This window comes from Papilio xuthus, unplaced genomic scaffold (genome assembly GCF_000836235.2).
Source record: "Papilio xuthus unplaced genomic scaffold, Pxut_1.1 DF826923.1, whole genome shotgun sequence".
In the NCBI taxonomy this organism is placed as follows: domain Eukaryota; kingdom Metazoa; phylum Arthropoda; class Insecta; order Lepidoptera; family Papilionidae; genus Papilio; species Papilio xuthus.
In genome coordinates, this window is record NW_013531726.1 from 1,424,089 (window position 1) to 1,445,764 (window position 21,676).

Sequence of the window (21,676 nt, forward strand, 5' to 3'; positions counted from 1 at the left end):
CAAATGTTTATTTGATAATATAATTACTTAAATTATTGTAGTTGCTGAGCATTTTTGTATGTTTTATGTTAATTAAACAAATGAGTAATACATAAAAACATTGTTTTTTTCTTATAAAATAAATATTTTTCTTGTTGACTACACTTTTTACTGCTAGTCATTAAGTGGCTACAATACCCTTAGTTTAAATTTAGTATAAGAAAAAAGAAAAAACTATGCGACGACACATGCGACGAAAACAGTCACATTTCTCATAGGATACATAAAAGACATAACTCTTTTCGTAGGATGGCTTGATTTAAGAAAACATTAAACGCCTCTCGAGTGCGATGTTTAGTAACTTGATAAGATTCAATCAGCACAGAAGCATCCTTGACGCGCATTATGCTTGATCCAGTACAAATACTTGGTGACCCTAGTGTACACTCCAGGGTAGCCAGCACGACCGCAACCAATGCCCCAAGACACCACGCCTGAAAAGACAATGGGAGCAGTTGGATGGAATTGAATAAGGTTACATGGAGTTAAATAACAATATGTATAATCATCCTGTATTCTATTTAACAGACAAAGGAAATGATCATCTTTATAGCTAATTTCGATATGTGCAATCTCAAAAATAAAAGTCTTACCTAGCAGTTCATATCGTTTATCTCCTCTTTCAGCTGATAAAGGGCCTCCGCTGTCTCCCTGAAGAAAAAATAAGATTGTTGTTACATTTAACATACCAACACCTTTTTACTGAGGTATTTTATATTTTTCAAATCAAAAACTCGTACAAGCATTCACCGAAAAATACATAAAAAGTCCCCTCAAAATCTGATCAGGGTAAAGAGTTACATCTAGTAATAGATCTCATAAAAAATGTAATTCTTTTCTTCAAAAGGGTTGATGCGTTGTCCTTTTTAAATTACCTGACAGGTATCCTTCTGTCCTTTGTCTGGGAAGCCTGCACAGAGCATGCTGTCAGCTATCATTGACGTCTCGTACTTGGTGTTCCTGCACTCCTCATTGCTTAAAACTGGTAGTTCTACATCTAGAAGATAGCAAGAGTGGTTCTTCTGTTCACCTACAGAGCCCCAGCCAACTGCTATAGCTTTGACACCTACATAGGTGTTTTCTGAAAAATTATTTTATATCAACATAAAGTAATAATATGAAAATAATTTATCGATAAAAATTAAAAAAAAAAACTATAGAACCCTTTATATTAACTAAATTATTATCTTCTAATATTAGTGATAACATGACATAGAAAGGAATATTTCCTAATTTAGTCTAGCCTATCTTAGCCCACATATAAAGTCTTTAGTAAAAATTCGAAAATTCGAAAAAAATTCTAATTAACAGTACAATAAAAGCAATGAGATAGTTATGGTGCCATGACATAATAATATTTAAGGTTTTAAAATGTATTTTGTTAATAAGAAAACATTATTCAACAGTAATTAATTTTGAAAGAAATATTTCGAATTAATTTAAATGAAAAATTTCATAACATTCTTACCGCATATAGTTACTTAGGCTATATTATGTATAATTACGTATAAAAAGGTACATGTTGTCTATCTCTCAACACACGGGGAGCCCTTAATTTTTTTAACTAAAATTTAGCACAACTAAACTTTACCACAAAAAAATAGAAACCACCAAAGAATGCAAAAATAGATAAAAATTATAATTAAGTTAATTATAAAATTAATTTATTCATTATTCAATGTATTTCTCCATATTTTAGATAAGACTAATGATGAACAGTAGCATACCGTATTTATTAGAATAAATCCAGTCTCATTTTTAAATTGATACAAGTTTAAATCAATTAATCAAAGAGAAATAACACGAATAGTCTAGAATATACATTAAGAAACATAATATCGTAGATCCGATTACATTATTCAATAATGTTTAAACACTCTCTAGGAACATAACTTCTTTTTTTTAAAACGACAGCTACATTAAACCCGAAACTATAAGATAGATATATTTTGAAGATTCTAAATTACGCATCTATTTTCAGCAAAAAGTTTTTTAGTGATTTTTTCTACTTCTACTATAGCGTTTAACATGTTAACTTTATTTTCCCGTCTGGGATCGTCCGTCTTGGGTATCGCGGTACCATACTAAAGTAAATTGACTCATACTCACCGTCATTATGCGGCAGACAGACAGGTTTGATAGTATCAGTAATAGTCACACGATCAGACAGTCGGAGTAGTGCGATGTCGTCTTTGAACGTCACATAGGTAAAGTTGTGAGCGATCACTTCAATGACGTAACGTGTCTCCGGCCGATGCGTCTCGTTACACCGGTTATGCTCTCCCAATGTCACTTTGATCATAAACCACATCAAACTGCAAAAAAATGTTGATCGAACTTAAAGGTAATAAGTAATGTTTGTCTATAAGTAAAGCAAATATCAACAATATTCATATTTCTATTATTTTTACTGTAAAGACGTAGAACGAAGAACTCATAATAGTTTAACTGAATACAACATGGCAGAAAGTTTGATATAAATATAATTAAAAAGAGAATTCTAACGCATCAATACTATTATAAACTAGATAACAATTGAATTCTTATATTAAATATTACTTATTATTATGTTACAAGTAAAAAGACATCTAAAACTAACCCTTTAACACAATGTGCGGCAGTAAGTACATATCTATCATTGATCACCATACCGCCGCAATAGAACTTGTTGAAGTAAGTGAGTCGTGCCACCCACGGGAACTCGTTCACATTCGTCTCCTCGCCGCCGAGGATACGGGATGCTTCATTACGCTCACCACAACCTTTGAACACAAAACATTGAATCATCATCATCATTTTCACCGTCTTCAACATCATAAACAAAATGTAGAAAGACCTGAACAAATATGTTTTGTAAAACTAATAATTATTAACGTATAAGTTATCCTTTTATTTAATAGATTGTCATCCGCTTATAAAGGTCCATGCCAAGAGGCTCATGGCTATCCATGTTAGAGGTGAAGCCGATAGTCAACCACACTGGCCCACTGCGGGTTAACTTTACACATGTCTTTGAATTTCTTTGCCGACATACAGGTTACATCATGTTTTTCTTCACATTAGGAACGTCGGTTCAATGTATACATTTAAGATTTGAAAGTCGAACAACACATATGTGTACGGCGGATATCGCACGTGCAGATATCGGTTCGGTCCGATTAACCGCTCAACTGCGCACGACCGCTCTACATTATATGATCGATGTTAACACGAAATTAAATTATAATTCAAACAATAGCAGTACAACTGATTTAAGTAGGCCATATATGTTGGCCCTGACATTAAATACAATTTAAAAAATTCAAATACTCACGACAATTGCAGCCATATCTCTCAGCATATGGGTCGTGTCCGCTTGCCCTTGGATCATCGCCTTTTACCTTTTTATTAAAACACCTTATTTTATAAAACCAGTTCGTGATATACCCGACCTAAACCGCTTAATAAATTAGAACCTAAATTTCTCATTCTTATTGCAAGTTTGATAAAAAAATAAATAAAAATGTGTAGGTACTAAAATTTTTGTTTCTTCAACCATAATGAGGTACCGGATTAATTTGGTATTAAAAATAAATCCGGTATTTTGTAATTTATGATATCAATGTCATGTATTTATTCAATTAAGACTAAATTAGAATAATAAAAGTAATAAATTATTGTTAAAAATAATCTATAGTCTGGTGCATAATTTTATAAATCTGTCATAACACATAAATTAGTATAAAATCAATGTAAGATGTCTATGAATATTTTTCCAGCCTCAACAACAGAGAAATAAAAAATCTCCTATCAATGATCAGACATTCTAGAAACTAAAATATTTAAGACATACTTAATAAAATTACGTATCACAAAAGAAACTTACCAAACAATTCGCCATCACACACAAAACTAAAACGATTGGAATATTGCACATTTTAAATTACCAACATAACAACATTAATTAAATATTCGAATATATTGGAATATCTGACATGAGAATGTTTAAGACGTGAATACTACTCGCGGTTCAACGGGAACCTAAGAACAGGAATGAGGACGATGCACCCGCAAGTCTAGCTTTTACATCTATGTATAGTTCATCTAGGGTTGACAACTCGGATTTGACAATAACTCTAACGTGACTATATTCAGGACACTGGTTTGACAACGATCAATTTGGGTCAGAGTTAGCAGTGTAAAACAAGACACTGTCGTGGTTTGGTCGTCATGGAATCCAGGGTTGACATATGTAAATGATCATCTTTTTTATCTGCACTGTTTAGGTCCACGTTTGTTTAAAGTTGGGAGCCCTACCTCTATCTCTATTATTTTATATCCAAACCTATAATGTCTTAACAGCTTACCTTTATTACCTTAGCAAACGTGTTTTAAAGATTACTGCTTGTATATAAATTTATTCACATATAAAAAATATGAATTTAAAATGAATTTTAATTATAACACACAGTAGGAATCATATTTTTGGTTGAAAGGTTTACTTTTGGATAAAATTAATAGATTACTTCTTAACCTCAAAAAAACACACAACAGATGAAATTTAATTCTTTGATCGTTTTAAATGCATCGTTTACTTTAAAAACGAAATTAAAAAAAAAATTGCATACATAATTGAAGATTATATTACGACTAAGATACACACCTTAATTTAAAACTAAATTGAAAATCAAATAATTAACTGCATAGAGAAAAAAAAATCCACTGCCGTCATATTACTTTTGACACATTACTTTTTTTTTCAAAGAGAAGACTGAAGACTTTATACAAGTCCAAAGGGCTGTCAAAATGTACACAATAAACATTTCAGCATGTAATTAATATGCGCAATAACATCCATCTTGTGTATTATCTTTTATCCAATCTAGATATTTATTGACTCTTGTATACACTCCAGGGAATCCTTTTCTTGCACATCCATAGCCCCACGACACGATACCTGAAATTAAAGAGCCCGAATACATCCGTTTAATCACGAAACTATCAATGACCTTGATATGTCAAAGATTGTAAAAATACAGATATAAACAAAATATCTATCTAAATATGTATTATTTTTGGACAAAGAAATGCAGATTAAAAAAGAATTTCTTACCTATCAATTCGTAAGCGTGTTCCACATTTTCAGCCACCAAAGGTCCACCGCTGTCACCCTGTGTATGATTATAATTTAAGTTAATATTGCTACTTAATTATGCAATTTACAGTTTAAAGTTTAAAACTTTACCAAAAATTAGTTGGTAGATACATAGAAAAATCTCAATCTTACTAGTATTATAACTGCGAAGGTTTAGATGGATGGATTAATGGATGTATGTTAGAAGATATCTCTAGAACGGCTGCATGAATCTCGTTGAAATTTGGCATAGATGTAGAACATAGCCTGGAAGAACAAATAGGCTACTATTTTTTTTTGTTAATTCCGCGCGAACGTCGGTACACAATAATTCTAAATACAAAACAGCATAACTCAATGGAACCGCATCATAAATTGTGAAAGCCTATTACATTGGTATATCTGTTCTAAAAAAAATAGGATGACGGTTTGGTTTATTAACTTATTGGTTATACTACATTTCCGATAAACCAATTAAAATTTACAAGCGTACCTAAATTATATTGGACGTGTATCAAATCCAATATAAACATGATTTATAATGCTTTAAAACAAATTTAAAATCGTTACGCAAAACGGCCGTATCTAAGTTAATGTAACCTTGTTTGAAATACAATGTTAACGAACGTTCAATACATAAAAAGGGTAAAGAGCTAGAAAAGATATACAACACATAATGATATCTATATATCTATACATATAAATAAAATTTGTATGTCTATTATATCGAGAAACAAATTATATTTTGTATACATGATGTTAAAAATTTTGTCCGTATGTCTGTCCGCAAGGCCGAGTTTGTTGCAGTTAATCTCCGGGAACAGCTAATCAGATTTGGTAGGTACATTGACGCGAAGATAACAGATGCACGGGGACGTATTGTAGGCTTCTTTATTTTAATTCTGCGCAAATGAAGTCGCGGGCGTCCGCTAGTTTTACAAATATTAAATATAAAAGCGAATGTTTAGATGTATGTCTGTTACAAGGTATGTATCTCCGGAAGGGCTCAACGGACCTCGATGAAATTTTACACAGATGTAGAACATAGGCTATTAAAGAAGTTTCTTTTAATACTGCGCGGACTTAGTCGCGGGCGACAGCTAGTATGAAATAAAATTACGATTACTTACGGTACAAGCGTCTTTATGTGCGGTGGCAGGAAAACCGGCACACATCATTACATCTCTGATCTTAGACTCATTATAATTAGTGTTCTGACACTCCTCGTTACTTAGGACTGGTAACTGTGCCTCCAGCAGTGTACACGACCAGTTGCCCGTCTCCGCTTTAGCTCCCCATCCCGCGACTGTCGCTAAGGTGCCATGGTAAAGATCACCTGTCACATACAAATTTATTACTTATAAACTTTACTAAACTCATAATTATGGTAGAGCAAATATATACATACATAAATACATTGATTAGAGGTAGAATCAACCTCAAAATATAAAGATGTGAATTGACGTATTGTTTTTTCATTGCTAGGACTGCCGGAAGAAATCTGTTGAACCTCCTTTATCAAATCCAGCCATTTTAGCTTCATAGCCCATAAACTCAACACCTTTCCGATTAACTTTACTTCTTCTTTTTTCACATATTCTTCTCAATGATATAAGGTGCGACTTAGATTATTACTTGACATCAGCTGAATGAATAATTTACTGACCAGAATATTTCATCACGATTTATGTATTATTTTGTTCTTCCGAGAGTTGTAATGTTGCAGTTTTGTACGATAAGTAAAAAGCATGAATTGAAAAGGAAAATAATCGCCATTAACGTCCATTAACCTTTATCACAGGCAATCAGAACCTTTATACAATTTATGAATAAAGTAAAGATCCGATTTCACAATATATAAATTCAAAAAGTCGTTTATTTTGTTTTTATAACTTCAAGTCCTTGATGTCAATAAGACCAGTAAAAATAATTTTATGTCTAAATCAGCGGAATCCATTAAAATATCTACAAACATTTTTTTAAATCTTTTTTTTTAACTAAAAAACTGGAAGACAATTTAAATTTTTCATTTCTTTTCTATCGTCCTCGTTATTATTAAAATAAAGTACTAATTGCTATGTAAAATCTTCCATAATCTGTATATCATTATAACAAAAAGACGATTTTTCATTTGTTTCCGATAATAAAAGCGACTGTCGACTAAATTATATAGCGACTTTTGGTCTTTACTTTGCTTCGTTAATAAAACTTCTTTAGTCAAAATCTAAATAAGGTATTGTGTTTTTCTTATTAAGTCTTAAAATCTTGTATAAAAATGTAAAAACGATTGAAGTAATATATTGGCAATGAAATAAATGGTATTCAACCGTAATATTTTTTGGACAATAATGGAATAATACTAAGATATAAAATGTAAAAATTTAACAACTAAATTAAACATTTTACGATTCTGAAATTCAAATCTGATCTTTCTTTGTAAAAAATCGATTGTATTTTCAATTTAATTAATCTATACAATTGAATTTTGTAAGCTAACATAGCTTAAAAAATTCTATAATGACGCATGTACAGAATACTAAGAACACATACAAAGAGCTGAATATTACTTCGCTAAGGAAGCTAACATTGCAAGTTTGATATGATACTTGATTAGGATTAGCCTAGAAATAACTATAGTAGAGTTAAAAGCCGTATTGCCAAAGCAATAGCTATCACTTTCCCTTCAAGCAATATTTAATGACAAACATAAAACTTACTTTTAACAGTAGGTAAGCAGACTGGCCTGATAGCGTGTGAGTACTTCACTGGCTCATTGAGCTGCAGCAAGGAGATATCATTAGTGAGGTCTGTTAGAGTGAAGTTGTGTACTATCATCTTCACGATGTACCGAGTTTCAGGTCGCGATTCATACAAACAGCGATCATGTTCGCCGAATGTTACACGGAACAAGAACCACATGAATCTGAAAAAATGTACTAAATTAATAAAATATAACAATTACTAACAGAATGACAGCTACAAACAGTTTCAAACAGTCTGCAGTGACACTTTATCTATTAGAATTGGTAGAGCCCGCTTTAACATCTTCGCACGCATTGGCCGGTTCGCTCTTTGCAATACCACGACCACACAGAAGACAGGCGTGAAGTGGAAGCAATTCCGCGTTTTGTCAATGAGTGTACGTCCCAGAGGCGTAATCTTAGTCGTCTTTCCTATAAGGATGGAAGTGGATTTTCTGGATGAGTGTGTGCATGGGAAGGAAAAATATTCTGTTTCTCTGTATCCCCACATCCGTCGATTAAAGGTAGGCAACGCATCTGCAATTGCGTATCTCTATGGGCAACGGTTTCAAGTGGCCGCTATTCCAGCGGTTTCAAGTGGCCGCTCCCTCGTTTGCCACCTTATGATAAAAAATGACTTTCAAGTACCCTTTAACGCAATGTGCTGCCGACACGACGTATTTATCATTGATGAGAGAAGCGCCGCAACCGAAAGACTTGAAGTAAATAAGACGAGCGATCCATGGAAATGCATTCACATAGGACCCTGCGCCGCCAACCACTCTTGGCTCTTCGTTCCGTTCACCACATCCTATAGACACAGAACTAAACCATTTATGTGTTCTTATTCAACTGTGGGGTAGGTTCATTAAGTTTTCGTCGTCCAAAACGATCAAAAATAGAACTAAATATTTTTATAATGTCCCTTAGTAATGATAGAGTTCACATCAGTTTTAAATGCTGTGTGAATAGCCCGAGAACGATGAAATTTACCAACCACACAAAAACAGGCATGAAGTGAAAACATAATGTTTCCGCCTTTGTACAGTTCCGAAATAGTGGGTTAATATAATCTAGGATAGTAAATGATATACGTATTAGCATAGTTATTTAACTTACCACAATCCATACATGGCGGTAACTGCTGTCTTTTTAAAATAGAATGTGCATTGTAAGATTTGTCCGATACTTTTAAATTTGCCTGAAATTAAACAATTTCTTTTTAATATTATTTCAAATATGGTTCAATTACTTACTAAAAATTAGTTATTGTGGCTCATTTACTAAATTGTTTATTTGCAATATTAAAAACTATTTAAGAAATAATAAAATACGCTATAAGTAGAAGAAACGGTACCTTTACATTACAAAAATATAAATAAATATTTACTATATTAACGTACTTATGGATTAAGTGTATGACAAAATATTTAATCGAGCAATTTACATATTAGTCAGTGTTTACATATTAATAACTTTATTTAAATAAACGATTTTTAACGTGAATAATACAGCTATTTCATGATACCGTTTTACTAACAAAGAGCAATGGAATAGAATACCAAATAAGTACTCGACACACACTTATATAAAACAAACGAATTCAGACTTACCTTAGTCAGTGTGTTTCCAACTCCGATAGAAACGCACAGAAAATATATTAAATAACACAAAATTGTTTTCATTTTTATCTTATAACAGAACAAAAGTATTTATTAACTTAATATAATAGCAATTTTTGTATTATAATGAACGTTGTCACTGTATTCCGTACTTAAATACACTAACTAATAACATCAAATTCGACGTGCTTATGAAGTTTGGGTACCCTAAAATGTAGCACTTATAAAAAGATACCAAAAAACAGGTTGACACGAAATGAAATTTATCACATCCATGTATTTTATGATTTCAATTTTCTGATACGTTTGATTAAGCAGACGAATTGTTTATAATTATGTTTGATTTTAAAAAGCTACTTGTGAGAAAGCACCGTTTTAGGCGTCTATTGGAGGCAGTATGGGCGACGTATTTGGCAATGACCTCAGGGATCAATGACCTATCTGTCATAATCTGTATATTGATTCTTATCGCCTAAGAAATAAGGACTATTCGTTATTTTATCATTACGTTAAAGCCCACGCTACTTGTTAATCATTTATATTTGTCGTCAATTTATAAATGATTTAAAAATGTTTTGGCATTTTATTTCAATCTGCGGAATAATATATCACAATAGAAATATACATTAATCATATTCCTCACCTAATATTATATTATTAAATGAATTATTAAATATGCAAATTATTAGCTCTCAGACTATAACATAGTGGTTATAATAATTGTTATATGTTAAATAATAGATTTGTTTTTACTCCGAAACAAAATATATTATTTTGTTTTTAAACCTTTAAAAATAGCACAACGTTATATTAAGCTCTTTTTAGTGACTTTTTAGTGAATATTATTAATTTTGGTATGTTTCTTATTATTTATCACTTTACCTGAGACTACGTTGGCTTTATAGTTGGCCTTTCTCTCGATAACAGTTGCTTTCTTTGGGATAAGTGTACCTTTTGTTCTTTGCTTCCATTTGTATAATGTACAAAAATGTCTATTTACCGTCAACAAAAGTCTTACTTCTTACAAATATTATAAATGCAAATGTTTGGATGAATGGATCGATGTATAGATGGACGTTTGTTAAAAGTCATCTGGAGATCTGCATGTACATATGTCGATGACTTTTTGTTATAGATGTAGAACACAGTTTAGAAGAACACAGACTGCGTACGATCCCGGAAATGCGTTCGGTTCGCGTGATTTACTTTTTTTTTAATTTTGAGAAAGCGAAGTCGCCGACGAATGCTAGTTTAAAATATTAAGATATGATTTTGGCATTATGGTAAAAATGAGAGACTCAATATATTAAAATACTTTATTAGTATATATAATTCTATATCGTAAACATTTATACGCCCAAGTAAACTTAATCTTAAATATGGGAGTAATACCTTTATTTCGACCATAAGAAAATAGTAACTTCAGTTATCCATAATTTACTGATAATTTTAGTACTGAGCCTTTCAACCTTTTTGACTACTGAGTTACGCGCAGTGCCCGCGACTTTATACGCTCCGCTACACCTAGGCTGACTTCTGCGCATGGACTCGTGCGATCTTCCGAGCCGACAAGATATTTGAAATGTGTGATACAATAGGTCCAAAAGGATATTTGGAAATTCCATCGAAATAATGTATTACGTCCGTTTAATTTTAAATATCACATTATAGAAATTATATTTAATATATATACTCTAAATTCTTAATATTCGAATTTTCTAATAATTACAAATATATTTTTTATTATTTTTATTTATCTTTTTTATACATGGCATTTTATATCTATTTTTAATAATACATAGATATTTCTTATATACTTTAACTTGTACAATAACATGCGTCTTGAGTATTTTCTTTGATCCAATCAATATAATTGGTGACTCGTGTATAGACGCCCGGATAACCGACTCTCGCGCACCCGTTACCCCACGACACGACACCTGTGGATAGATTAATCACTTATGTTCAACAAACATAATTTATTCTAATAACATAACATATATTATCAGAATAATAAAAGAGATCCGTTTAAAATTATTCATTTTTGATCTGTTTGTGAATTATTTCTTGTTATAAGACGAACGTGTGTTCTACGTATCATGTCCCCGTTGGTTGCAAATGCGTTTAAATCTGTACTAATTGTTCTAGATAATTTAATTCCTGGATAATATAATAATTTATTACCTATCAGCTCATAGCGTTGATCATGCTTTCTCTCTGTTACAAGTGGACCGCCACTGTCGCCCTGGAAATCAACAAAAAATTATTATATGAAGAAATATTATATATGTAACATTTAACAAGTTAGTAATTTAAAAAATGTATTCCGTTTTATCAACTAACATAAATAGATTAATTAAAACAAATATTGCAGATTTTTATAATTTTACAAAGTTACATTTTTTGACAAAGCTAGTGAGAGTTAGGTTGTGGCTTTTAAATGATTCACACACTATGTATTCATTAGATTGCGATGTCACGGATAGAATATCAACAATAATTAATATGAAAAATCATGAAGTTTCACCAAATATACATATGCCATTATCGGCATAGAGCATATGCGTAGAGCAAGCATAAGCGCAAATGTAGCGTCTGTTTGACAACATCTACGGAACGTATATGAAGTGAACATGAACTTTTAAATCGCCGCAATCCTAACTCTTGAATATTTTATTAAAAATAGCAAAATAAAACTTAATTTTGTTCTATACCACTGCCTTGAATAGACTAACAAAAAAATATGATACCCCATTTTGTAACATTAAATTACCTTAAATGCTTAAAAAGGAAGTGAATTCAGATATGACGGCTGGTAGAGATGTATCAAGGAGTACATACTGTGCCGACCCTCCGTAGGGATAAGGACAAGTTGATGATGATTATATCTTAAAAGCACACCTGACAAGAGTCCTTTTGTCCGGTCTTCGGATATCCAGCACACAACATGTTATTTGTTATCATAGATGGCGTATATTTCGTTTTGCGACATTCCTCGTTACTAAGAACTGGCACTTCTACTTCCTGCAGGGTACAGGATACTTTTCCTTCCTCACTAAGAGTTCCCCAACCTGAAGCTACGGCTTTTACACCAACGTATAGTAGAGCTAGAAATAAATAAAATATTAATTATTAAGACTGCAGAATTAACGAAATGGAGATGATTAGGAAAATCACCCATACATTATTTTGTCCTAATTTTAAACCTATTTCTTTTCCCACACTTTTCTTATAAGGAAATGGAAAGGGGAAATATTCTCTTTCTGTGTGTCTCCTCCTTCGTCTATTTAAAATAGACTACGGATCTGTAATTGCGGATGTCTATAGCAAGCGGTTTCTCCATCATTTCGGTGAATTCGGGTGGTTGCTTGCTCGTGTTCCAGCTTATAATAAAAACTGTTATGGAATGCCAAGAACTAAGAGAGTGTATTGATTGTTACACTTGGACTAGAAGATAGGCGGATTAATGTCCGTAACTTCTCTTATGTTAATTTTAATACGTATAATGTTAAATAATTTTGTACTAAATACTTCAGGTAGACTTATTATTTTTTTATTTCCTTACCATAACATCTACACTGATTTACCTTATTTCGTTGTATTTTTAATTTCCATATTGTCATTATTATTATTTTTCCTATAATGGATCGAAAACTTTCGTTAGTTATTATCATCGTATAAGCTAATCACGAACCAGGATGAAACTGAAGCTAATTTAAATCTTACTTTCATTTATTCAATAGACTTACAAATACCAAGACAGTTTCTTAGATGACGCAGAATTTTGTTAGGCAAATGAGTCTTCTTATACCGTGTATTTTAAATTTAAATAACTTTGGTGAACAAAGATGCAGGTGTACTAAACAGTCGTCGCCCGCAACTCTGTTCATGCGGAACTAAAAAATTTTGTAGCCTATGTGTTCGTCGAGGCTATGTTCTACAGCTGTGCCTTTTAGCGAGATCCACGCAGCAATTCTGGAGATTAACATCCATCCATGCATTGAAGCATTCGCATTTATAATATTAATGAGAAGTAAAAAGCAAGATTTGGCTCTCCATATGTAATGGTGATATTGTAGAGATGTCTCTTAGACTTACTAAAAATATAGTGAAAATCTTCGAAAATTGATTACTGCTTTTACTCTGGAAACGCTCTTTTGAGTGTTGACTTACTTTTGTCAGTTGGTAAGCAGATGGGCTTGATAGCGTCAGACATGGGCACGCGTTCGTTCAGTCTGAGCAAGGCGATGTCGTTGTCAAAGTTTGTGAGGCTGAACTTGTTTGAGATGACGCGGATCACGAATCTTGTTTCGGGCCGCACGGTCGCATTGCATCGGTTGTGCTCGCCGAATGTCACCTTTATCATGAACCACATAAAGCTGAAAAAAATGTGTTTAAAAATGTATTACTTGTCTTAGTATGTGTAGAAGATATAGGAAAAATTTGATGCAATATTCTCAAATGTAAAATAGCGCCATCTATTTGAATTATCAGGTAAGATTTTGTTCATCGACGATTTGAAAATCACCAGATGGCACCATTTTACTTACATCTCTTTAGATTAACTTGCTTTTGATCGATTTGATTTCATTAATGATTCACGTTGAATCATACGGGATCACGGAAACTGTACAAATTTCCGGGATTAGGGTCGCATATCCTTCTTCTAGACTGTATTCTACATTGTGACTAAATTTAAAAGATTCATGCAGGCGTTCTGAAGATACCTTCTAACATCCAAACTTTCGCATTTATAATATTAATAATAAATAATAAAGTGACTAAAAGAAACTGTGTTATTTAGAAAACAAGACGCTTTATATCTTTCATCTAATATCGCGATAGATCGAATAATATCTAAAACCTATTATTTCCGAAATACATCAAATTGCACACAAGACTAATTGTCCATTAAATTACATAACAATATACTTCCGTTATTGTGTTATTAAACAAGCCAAGTTTGTATTAAGCGAAAGTGACACAACATTTTCGTCGGTCTGCGGACATGCATACTATTAATGACCCATCATTTACGCTTTCACTTACTGTTTTTTTGCGTCTTTAATTTTGTCTCGGCTCTAGTGAAGAGCGTTTTTCCTTACAAGCAAAACGTTCGAAATACGAAATTCTCGGTAATGTTAAAACGACAATAACGGTGAATAACAATCACATAAAAACAAGGAAAGTCAAAGTTAAATTCAACTTTTTTGTTTGTATTTATCTGCCGTCGTAGTAATTATTAAATTATATATTTTTATGGATCAACAAATCAAAATAAAAATTAATTACCTAACATTTTTATAGCAGTGACTTATGCATTAGTGAGTTTTTGAGTTGGCCATTTCCAGTTTTAAGGGTAGAGTCATGCCAATTTCTTTGTCTCTCTTTGTTTTTATCAAACGGGCCTACTACAATGTGCCGACTATAACACTTAAAATGTATATTTGTTAAGGATAATGAACTTTTAAGTTGGGAGCCTGCCGTGGCCGGTTTGAAGGTGAACGCTCCGATACCGATTGGAATTTAAAAGATCGCCCCGAAATTATTTTGGGCATGTTTGCTAATTCTGTGGTTATCGGACTTGTGTTTTTTATTAATTTACGATTTCATTTGCTATTCAAATTTTACCTGCATTTGTGGTTTTATAAAACGCATATGTATTGTTTTAAGGTTCGTCGAAATTATATGCATGATGTCATGTTAGTTTTCTTTTTTGTATTCTTCCATTCCAACTGAGTTCTAGGCATTATCTGGGATGTTAAGATCATTACTCGAAAAGTGGGATTCGAAATTCACGAAAACAATACCATATTTCGGCAATTACCGAAAAATACATTTGAGTTTAATTATTTATACAACTAATTTGTACCTCTGACCTAAAGTTAAGTTCATTGACCTAATTTTAAAACAATCAATTGTTTTTTTGGAACAACACCTTGATATTCTATTTCGACCTTGCTACTACAATTTAATGAAATCGTAATACAATGAATATAAATAATGAAGTACAACATACATATACATAAATATATTACACATAGTACGTGCTGCATAAAAATAAATAAATATTTAATAATATAAAATACGTAATTACGATCCTTTATTAGAATATACTAACTATTGCCCGCGACACTGTCCGCACGAGATTAAAAAATGGATACTTCCCGATTCTCAGATTAATTGTGTATAAATTTCACAAATTTCCGTCAAGCCGTTGTGGAATATGGTAACTAACATTGTGAAAACAGAATGTTTTATATAAGACTATGCTTCCCCATGAAATTAAGTTTTGTACTAGTTCTTGTTAAGGCAAAAAAATGTTCAAGCAAATTCACTTCTCTGAGCAATTTACACACACGGTCATTCTACTTTCATTACAATAATTTCTGTCGCCCGCGACTCCGTCCGCGCGAATTAAGCAAAACCTAATTAGTAGCGTATGTGTTCTTCCAGACTATGTACTATATGCATGCCAAATTTCATCGAGATCCGTTCAGCCGTTTTGGAGATACCTTCAAACAAACATTCATACATCCATCTAAACATTCGCATTTATAATATTAGTGAGATAAGTAAGATAGGCAAAGGCTTTGAAGAAATCTGATTTTTAAAATAAAACTCATGATTAGAAAGCAAACACGAAAGCACGTTGTTGACAGATAGCCAACACACCGTTAAGTTTAGCGCAAACACTTGAAAATCTCATACTAAAACGTTCACGCTTCTGTATTTATTCACTTGAAAATTTGCCAAAGGTAGAAACTAGAAAATATTAACTATTCAAATGTTTTTATTTCAAAGTAAGTCTTGTCGGTACGGAATGTCTTTCGCGTCTCATTATAATAAAAAAAGGTTGAACTGTCATCAAAATGTTTTTTTTATAATTATAATTTTTTTTTTTATATTTATAATTTTTTTTAATAATAATATGTGCTCTTCCATATTATGTTCTATATCCATGCCGTTCTGGAGATATCTTTTTACAAACATCCATCCATCCCTCCATGTATCCATCCATTTTTTCTCATTTATAATATTACTAAGAAGTTAGATTAGTAACAAGTAAAATTTCATTACTTTTTAAAACAAAAATTTGTCATATAAAGTCCAGTATTATTAAAAAATAATTTGTTTCACAGGTAAATCTTTGCAAAATAATTAAGCAAGGGTATTAATTAATTAAGTTGTAAATGATAATGGAAGGATATCTCATTTGTTTATCGTGGTTTTATTTCTTTAGTTGATGGGTTTTAAGTATAAAGTTTTCCCAATGTGTGACTCATTTGGACGATAAGCGAATCATGTGACAAACAAAGATGACTAATCCTAAATATAAGACTATTGAACTTGGACTTAAGTTGATTTTCGTCAATCTGCAAAACTAAAGACGTAATAACTCCAAAGATGGTAAAATGTGTATTTGAAAATCTAGTTAATTTCCCTGGATACATGAAGTAGAGAAACTTTGGGTCGCTACTTTATCTTACTAATATTATAAATGCTAATGTTTAGATGGATGGATGGATGTTTGTTTGAAGGTATCACCAGAACGGCTCAACGGATCTTGATAGCATTTGGCAGGGATGTAGAACATAGCCTAGAAGAACTACAGGCTACTAATTAAGTTTTTTTCAATTCTGCACGGACGGAGTTGCTGGCGACAGCTAGTCCTAAATATTTGTATAATCAACAAAACATTTGTTGATGTGATACCTACCCTTTAACACAATGTGCGGCTGAAAGGACATATCGATCATTGATGAGCATGCCCCCGCAATAGAATCTCTTGATGTAGATCAACTTCGCCATCCAGGGGAACTCGTCATTGCTCGCCTCCGTCCCTCCCACGATACGGGATACTTCGTTTCTCTCACCACACTCTGAAATTTTAGGTTAGAGTGTTTTAGTACATTTCCAATTTGCTTAAACGCAAATTACCGAGATATAAGATCCCTGAAAAGACTCTTAATAAAACTTTTGTGAAGTGTCTTGCACTATATTTGTATATTAAAACGACTTCACTTATATTCAACTGGAAGATGCCACTTGATGAGTATTCTTCATGGAATGTAGATACAGCAATTGGGATTCTTATATTTGTGGAACTGATTATTAATTTTAAGTCTTGTACTTTGATATACTAATTATATGGTTCGACTTTCGACATTAAGAGATAAACGATAAGACCAGTTGAAATGTGGCCCATGTTAAAAATATATTTAAATTTATTATAAAGGAAGTTAAAGTGTTCTCTCCTAATTAACATACAGTGTTTTGTTGAATTTTAAACAAGAAATATTTCTTAAAAAAGATAAGATAAAGCCTAATATACGAAGTTAACAGCAGACTAGACTTATTATGACTTCGAAACCAAGAATATATTTTTTAAATAAGTGTAATAAAGATGACATAAATTCCACTGGGAAGACTAAGGATTAAAATTTGCGTAATTTAAAATAATACAACTTAGATGATGCCCACTTTCCATCATGTTTCTTATCAATTCGCTTTTTAACAACAAATTTCATATCATTCATAAATTCGACCTATTGTCGTGTTACAGTGAATTGTAAAACTATTAAATAATATATGTCAACTCTTTTTAAAACGAATAAAAAGTTGCCTGCGAAAAAAAGCTCTTTGCCTAACAAAAGATTTCAACGTCTCTTGTCTCTACGAAGGTGTTAGCTTACAGAAAGTGTCAAATAATTTCAATAATATTACGTTTTATATTTTCATCTTAATACGCAATTCACGAAATTTATAGCCCTTTGTATAATCCTATACTAAAGCCGAAGACCTACGACGCTATAAATATAAACTACGAAGTTTAAATGTCGTGTAGTTACCACAAAATATCAACGCATTGATGGTAAAAAGTAAATTAGTTTATTTCAGTCTCGCTTCAATATTTTGTTGTGAATTTAATTCGTTTAAAACAATAATTTCAATTTATTCATAACAAGCGGTCCGTAATTAATTCGCACTTTTTGCCTCTTAAGATTATTGAGTGTTATAAAAATTAAATGTAATTAATTCATCAGTATTGTGCAGGCACATTTTTTACTGAAGTGAAACTACTATTTTATCTTCTATCTATACAACCTTTATCCTTTCATTTCATAAAATACATAAATACCTACATTATATCCAACATGCTATAAGATTTTTAAACCCGACACAGGGTTAAATTAACTCTTACATTTGTCTTAAAATCAAATCCAAGGAATATAAAGCTGTGATTACTTACTTACTTCTCTAATCATTAAGCAATGATATCACGTTTTGTGTTAACACATTATTTGCACTTCAAATAGTCAGCATTTAACAGAACATCAATAATTTTAGCTGCGTGCTAAAATCTTTACGCCTTTCTAAATAAACAATCAGTATACGAGACACGTTGAAAAGCAAAATTATTTTTATTCTAAAACACTGCGATAATGTTTATTGTGATACTGCTCATAAGAATATTTTGTTATCTATGCCTAAAAATTAAGAATAAAAAAAAAACCAGCGATTCAAGCACGAATATTTGTGACAATTACCTTCGTATCGCTATCGTCAGTTATGTTAAAATTAGTATGTTATTTTTAGTGTACTTTACGCCCGATAGGAGGCGCTGCACAATTTTAATTTTTTTTTCGACAACGATACAATGGTAATTGTCACAAATATTCGTGCTAGGCCCACTGTTATCTCTGGTTATTCAAAAAATATAGTTAATTCGTTTTTCTCGTGTTTAGTTAAAGGTTTATGAAACAGTAGTTTTAGATTACTTTTTTCAATGTGTAAGAATCGACAAAACCAAATATCGATCACCATAAGCAAACAGGGCCATCAGTTGCAATAGTCAGACACCCGTGAAACTATTACCAATTAAGATTCAGTATAACCGTTTAAATTATTCACGCACAAAAACGAGAACAAACGGTACAACTGTTAAATAGTATGAACAGTTAAAAACATATTACGTTTTTTTGTTTAAAGTCGAAACTTTTTCTTACACAAATATTTATACATTTATTTAGCTTTACCCTTTTTATTACCAGTCTATTTAAGCAATGGTATTTTAGAATATATTTGGAAGGTGTTTTAGACATTAGTTTGATTTTAAATTTCGAAAAGTTTTTAAGAAACGGCGACATTACTTTTGAGCCAACATTCTGGCCAGAATCACCAGGATAGCAAAATATACAACTAATTTGTAAATTTTTAGGGTTCCGTACCTCGAAAGGAAACACGGAACCCTTGTAGAATTACTTTGTTGTTTGTCCCTCTGACACTCTGACTCAAGACCTTTTTTTGGGTTTTATAGGTTCCAGCTTACTCCGTCATTATTAAACCAAAACTAAATAAGCTAGAGAAAAAACTACAGGTGTGAGCTTCCACTGTCACCCTACAAACATATCTGTATCTCTGATTTCTTTCTTACAAAGAGAATTGTGGGTTATTTTTTATACATCTGTTTCGGCAATAGAAAAAGCAAGTAATAAATTTAATGTTTATTATCTTGTCGCAGTTTTATCTCAGATCTATTTAAGTGTATGGAGTCTATCAGAGTCTATAAAAATAAGGCCAATAGATGTTATTATTATTTGATTTATTGGCAAAATGTACCGTGACGCCGTTTTAAGCAGGTTTCAAGACAGGTCACACTACATCAAGAGCGGTACCCGTGCGTACCAGCGATTTTTTTCTAATATCCAGTTTTTATTTTATTCCTTTTTGATAGTAAAAAAAAACTTATAATATTCCAAAGTGCTTGCAATCAAAGGTGACCTAAGGTTTTAATGCCAAAGGCTAAGCTTATTTGGGGGAAATCATCAGATAAGTTCAAACAATTTTCGACTTTAGTTGCTTACCCTTAAAATACGAATACAATCGAATGGTGCCTTGTAAACAAACAACCTTTGAAAGGCAAAGGTTTTTTTAATTAAAAAAAAAAACAATTGAATACTAATACAACTAAATATTTATTACCTACTATTGATATGACGTCAAAAATCTTTTAGAATTTAAACGTCGACTTCGCTTAATATCTAATAAAATAAATACGTAATGACTATAACAATAATAAGACGATACTTACTGCAAGTACACGATTTTTTGAGCTGATTCTTTTCCATAAGTGGAGGCCTGTTACCCCACACTCCCCCAAAGAAGTTTTTAGCTAAAACCCCTCGTCCATCTCGATCAGCTTCCTCCTTAATAAAAGAAAGTTAAACAATATAGTTTTATTCGCATTTCATACCATATTTAAGAAATTAATAAAATAATGTAAAGGAGTCACTTAGTTTTTTATTGGTCGATAGAAAAAAAGAGAAAATATCAATAGATAAAAATATAATCTGTCACAAACCTCGGAATTGGTGAAAGTTAAAAGCACAGCAACTAATATAAGAGAGCACTTCCACATCCTGGATTGATGTATACTGGCTTCAAATAAAAAGCATATAGCTTAGATATAAAAAAAAACGAATTAAAAAATAAACAAATTCAAATATCGAATTCAGATGTTCGCGCTCGGCTGGCGCATCGTCAGCTGTACACTTGAACTTGCCGCGCGCGCTTGACACCGGTCACACACTGAGATGCGCCAGACCCGCTGCCATTTTCCCGCCAAACCACGGACGTGATTCGCTTACGACCTCGTCACATTACCACTGCCAAAGATTTACTCACGACTAATACCGCATATGAGGTGTGCAGAGGTAACACATCAATAGTCATTTGGCAACTGCACCAAAACAACTAGTAATTTCTCGTGACAGTTTATATCGGTTAGTCTGTAAAATATTAATTTTATTTATTTAACAATCCGAAGAAAATAATGTCCTTTTAATAACAAAACTACAATGGTTTAAATTAGTTCTATTTGTAATTAGATTCTATTAATTTTAAATCTAAATTAATGCTCACAGTGTGGGTAGTTCATAAAAAACGGGTATTAAAAAGCAAAGATGCATACCTTTTTATTTTATTTCCATTATTTAGAAAGCAATCTATATAAACGTTGGCTTAGCAGAAATAATACATTCATGAGACAAAAGATCCTTTAAACGTCACGCAACTCGTTATAAGCGAAAGTGAGGCTTTCCATAGAGGTCGTAATGGGTTGACATTGGCGCCTTTTAACTAATACTGCTACCTGTTTT

The 21,676-nt window shown here is 32.1% G+C and overlaps 2 protein-coding genes across 2 annotated transcripts; both read right to left on the reverse strand.

Annotated features, from left to right (window-relative positions):
- Nucleotides 1-13: 13 nt before the first annotated feature.
- Nucleotides 14-9,910, reverse strand: LOC106122318 (plasma kallikrein-like). Its single transcript, XM_013318258.1, has 13 exons — nt 9,507-9,910; nt 9,013-9,094; nt 8,542-8,704; nt 7,870-8,075; nt 6,283-6,488; nt 5,132-5,189; nt 4,863-4,975; nt 3,353-3,470; nt 2,639-2,801; nt 2,149-2,354; nt 915-1,120; nt 633-690; nt 14-473 (listed from the first exon to the last, which is right to left on the reverse strand). Exons 1-13 carry the CDS (start codon nt 9,576-9,578, stop codon nt 352-354), a joined length of 1,773 nt encoding a protein of 590 aa, XP_013173712.1. The 5' UTR covers nt 9,579-9,910; the 3' UTR covers nt 14-351.
- A 949-nt stretch (nt 9,911-10,859) lies between these two features.
- LOC106122474 (trypsin-7-like) lies at nt 10,860-21,090 on the reverse strand. The gene is given in 7 exon segments (NM_001312786.1): nt 10,860-11,455; nt 11,700-11,760; nt 12,417-12,622; nt 13,689-13,894; nt 17,236-17,398; nt 20,611-20,725; nt 20,881-21,090. Coding segments are annotated over 6 exon segments (795 nt in total). The 5' UTR covers nt 20,648-20,725; nt 20,881-21,090; the 3' UTR covers nt 10,860-11,333.
- Nucleotides 21,091-21,676: the final 586 nt, after the last annotated feature.